The sequence below is a fragment of the Helianthus annuus genome, chromosome 14 (assembly GCF_002127325.2).
Source record: "Helianthus annuus cultivar XRQ/B chromosome 14, HanXRQr2.0-SUNRISE, whole genome shotgun sequence".
NCBI lineage: Eukaryota > Viridiplantae > Streptophyta > Magnoliopsida > Asterales > Asteraceae > Helianthus > Helianthus annuus.
This window is the reverse complement of record NC_035446.2, coordinates 67,694,555-67,695,970: the sequence shown is the minus strand read 5'-3', so window position 1 is coordinate 67,695,970 and position 1,416 is coordinate 67,694,555. Positions and strand designations below refer to the sequence as shown.

Below are 1,416 nucleotides of genomic sequence, written 5' to 3'. Positions count from 1 at the left end.
AAAGAACTTTTTTTAATTAAAAGCAGACAAGGGGGGAATAAGTAATACATCCTCTGAATAATTTACTAGATGGTAGGTACCAGTGTTTGCATATAAATGCACGGGACCTTATGCCTTCTTCCACATCAACACACAGATCAAAAGAAGGGCTGAAAAGGTATGACTAATTAGCCAAATTCACGTTATATTTATGTTAAGTTCTGAATCTCTCTCTCTCTCTCTCTCTCTCTTTGATACAACACAGTATGGCAGGAGTATTAAACATCAAGAAAAGAGCGGGAAGTATTCCGGTAGGACTTTGGGGAAGACAAAGCGGAGATCCTCAGAATGAGTGGTCTTTTGAACTTGATCAAGGCCAGAGGCTGAAAAAGATAACCATTGATCATGGTGATGATGTGATATACTCTCTCATGTTCACCACTGAAGCTGCTGGAGGTGTAGTGAACACTTCTAACAAATTTGGTGGTTGGAATGGTGGACAAACAGTTTCGGAGGTGAACGCATATATCTTAACTTAATCAACGCGCACACACACCACTTTAAAAAACGTAATAATATACCTTCTTGTTGGCACAGGTGACGCTTGACTCGGACGAGGAAATAGTTGGAATTAAAGGAAGCGTTGGTACTAAAGCTCCTTATACAATAATTTCTTCACTCTCTTTTGTAACGAACAAGACCACCCATGGACCTTTTGGTGGAGCAACCAGTTCTGAGTTCTCCTTACCTTGGGAGAATGGCTCGTTAGTCGGGTTTTACGGCCTTGCTGGCTATTATATTGATGGCATTGGTGTCTATTTGAGACAAATCTTGAAGATCGGAACATGGGGAAAAACTCTTCCTGCAGGTCCGCAAAATAATTGGTCTTTCAAACTTGAGCCAACTTATCACTTGACGAAGATAACCATTGATCATGGCGATCTCATATACTCTCTGATGTTCACCGCACAATACGGAGACTTAACATACACTTCTGAAAAGATGGGTGGTTGGAATGGTGGAGAAAATGTTTCTGAGGTAAAAAGTTGCCGACTTAAACAAGTTAACACAAATGATGCATGCATCATAATGTTTTTAAATCTAATCTTTCATAATTGATCAGATTACATTCGAAGGGGACGAAGAAATTAATGGCATTAGTGGCACAGTTGCATTGTCAAGGGGAACTTATGCGGGTCTCACAGTAGTTTCGTCAATATCATTCATGACCAATAAAAAAACCCATGGGCCATTTGGTGACGTAAGAGGGACGCCTTTTACAGTACCATGGAATGCGGGTTCATTCGCTGGATTTTACGGCCTTGCGGGTTATTATATTGATAGCATTGGTGTTTATTTGAAGGCTACAAACTACTGATGAAGCAGGTGGCGGTTAGTAGACGTTTGAAGAAGCTAGCTGGTTCAAGTTGTGCTGAG

The 1,416-nt window shown here is 40.7% G+C and overlaps 1 protein-coding gene across 1 annotated transcript; it reads left to right on the top strand.

Moving 5' to 3' along the window:
* Positions 1–245: 245 nt before the first annotated feature.
* Positions 246–1,416, top strand: LOC110906631 (mannose/glucose-specific lectin-like). Its single transcript, XM_022151735.1, has 3 exons — positions 246–494; positions 577–1,017; positions 1,103–1,416. The coding sequence occupies exons 1-3, from the start codon at positions 246–248 to the stop codon at positions 1,355–1,357; spliced, it is 945 nt and encodes a 314-aa protein (XP_022007427.1). The 3' UTR covers positions 1,358–1,416.